This window comes from Oratosquilla oratoria, chromosome 34 (assembly GCF_046742065.1).
Source record: "Oratosquilla oratoria isolate Oo_2021 chromosome 34, ASM4674206v1, whole genome shotgun sequence".
NCBI lineage: Eukaryota > Metazoa > Arthropoda > Malacostraca > Stomatopoda > Squillidae > Oratosquilla > Oratosquilla oratoria.
Genome location: NC_134810.1, coordinates 24,137,170 through 24,139,669, shown reverse-complemented (window position 1 = coordinate 24,139,669; position 2,500 = coordinate 24,137,170). Strand labels below are relative to the sequence as shown.

Genomic DNA, 2,500 nt, shown 5'->3' with positions numbered 1-2,500 from the left:
GATGTTGATAAAAATTTGAGAGCTAGAAAATTGTTCCGGGAAAGAGGAGCAAGTAACGAAGCAAGGAAGGAGGGAAAGGAGGGAAAGAAGGAAAGGAGGAACGGAGAGATAGAGAAGAATGGAAGAGGGTAAGAAGGGAGGTAGGGAAGGAAGGAAAGACGGAAAGAAGAGGAAGAGAGAGAAAAGGATGACGAGAGGAGAGAGACTGACGAGTATTGAAGAAAGTAAAGAGAAAAGAGGATATATTGTTTTCATGTTGCCGATATCAAGTAAAGTTTCAGTAGGAACACATATATGAATTCATTCGTGTGATAAGCTTCCTGATTTGTATATCTATTTTGTCTGCCGCCAGGTGTTTTTATTCAGCCATGGGAAATCCCCTGGAATCTGATGTACTGGAAAAAATATATATATATTTTTTCAAATTCCCTATTCGACACGTATTCTATTCTGTCTGTCTTCAGGCAACTTTATTCAAAAAAAGAAAAAACCTTATTTATATATTCATCAATAGATATAATGATAATGATAATGATAATTATGGATTAATGTCTGTATATTACTCCTATGTTTAAATAAAATGCAATATCACGTTACTTTGTTCACAAACAGTAAAAAAAACTACACGCAGATTTAACATATATATATATATATATATATATATATATATATATATATATATATATATAGACAGAAACAATTCCACCAAGCGTTGTCATTAAATGGAATAAACTTGTAGTGAATGTAATTAAATGTCCCACAGCTCGAAGTTTTAACATTCATTAAAATAAACGCCTAAGCTTAATATATATTTATTCATTTGTTTATTCATTTTGCACTTAGCCTTGTTATGGTCCGTTTTAACACTGCCATACAAGTGTATTGGTGAAAAGTATTCCAACATGATATAGCACATGGGTATCTACTAACAAAAACACAGACAACGCTGATTTTATTTTTTATATATTTATTTATTTATCTATTTATTTATCTATTCATTTATTCATTTATTTACTATTCGTTTATTTATTTATTTTACCTTCGCGCTGTCACATGGAGAGACGGTTATCGGTCCATCGAGGACAGAGAAGTCGAGGACCTTCAACAAGTCTTTCTCAGAGACGGCCCTCTTCAGATTCGAAGAAAACCTGTTGATAATGGGAATCAACTTCTTCTTATACTTCACCATCTTGGACCCTCCTTGCTTCTCCTTTCGGGATCCTCTTGGGGTCGTTGACGGGGACGACACCACGACTTTCCCTTCGTCATCGATTCTGAAGTCCGCGAGATCTCGATCGCCTACTTTTCCGTCCATGAATTTCGTGACACCAACGTCGTTTTGGCTCGGGAACCTCTGGTACGACTTCCGGGTCTTCAGAAGAGCTGGACTGTTGGGATTGCTCTGAGTTAGACCCAACGAAGTCGGACGACGAGTTTCAGTAGGATCATCGGATTCCGAAGAAGAAGACCCCAAGGCCACTTCAAGGATAGGATCCTGGACCGATGGCGGTGACTCTGAAGGAGCCCCGAACCCAAGGTTCAGGGGAAGGGTAGAACCCTGACCCGATGGAGAAGCATTTGAAGAAGTGCTATACCCAAAGATCTCTGTAAGGATCGACCCCTTTGACAGCGGAGATGCTCCCGAGGTCTCTGGAAGAACAGACTTTTGTCTTGATGGAGGCGTCTCCGAAGAAGACTCCAACCCCAAGGTCACTGGAAGAGCAGAACTCTCTGACAATGGAGATATCCTCGTGAGAACAGCGCTGGAGGGATCTGTAGCAACTTCGGAGGTCGTGGAAAAAATCGAAATTTTCGAATCTTGCGGGTCTTCAGCCTCGGAGCTAAAAGAGGTGTTAGGAGGGAGTGAATTTGTGCGTCGAGGTTTATGTTTCTTCTTTACGGACTTCATGGAGAGCCTGTGGCTAAAAAAATTCTTAACGTTTCCCCCATCCACTTCGTCCATGCTCTCTAACGATTCTGAGAGGGCATCCACAAATTCTTCACCCGTGGATTCACTCTCTTCCTCCTCTTCCATCTCTCCTTCGTTTCTTCCATTAACTACCAACTCCTTAGATAACCCCTCGTATTTTAAATACCAAGTACTAAGAGAATTCGTTTCATGACCTCCTCCTTCAGGAAGCTCCTGAAGGTCTCTGAGCTCTACGTTCTCACTATCGATCTCGCTGAAGGACCTGGATCTGGACTTTAACTTTGCTTTCAAAAGAGGCCCAGACAAAGGAGACAGGACTTCGTCGTCGATGTTCGCAAGATCCTCCTCTGATATGATACTGAGATCCATGGACACAGGTCTTTGTGCTCGCTTCTTCATGGTGTCCATCGAAGGAAACCCCGTTGGAGGATCTGCCGGAAGAAGTTGAGACTCAATGACATCTAGCTGTCTCACGAGTCTCTGTCAACTCTTCGCCGCAAGTCTTACAGATTTTGCTTTAAGGCCTTACTCAACGAATGCTTTTCTGCATCATAAGGCCACTAGTTACGA

General features: G+C 41.3%; 1 protein-coding gene across 2 annotated transcripts in view; it reads right to left on the bottom strand.

Moving 5' to 3' along the window:
* Nucleotides 1-2,500, bottom strand: part of LOC143018115 (uncharacterized) — a 494,912-nt gene that overhangs the window by 491,783 nt on the left and 629 nt on the right. For both annotated transcript variants that reach the window (XM_076173237.1, XM_076173238.1), the window contains exon 2: nucleotides 1,040-2,500. This exon is cut by the window's right edge and continues 43 nt beyond it. In XM_076173237.1, coding sequence (XP_076029352.1) covers nucleotides 1,040-2,338 — 1,299 coding nt within the window. In that variant the 5' untranslated portion in view covers nucleotides 2,339-2,500. The remainder of the gene's footprint in view (nucleotides 1-1,039) is intronic.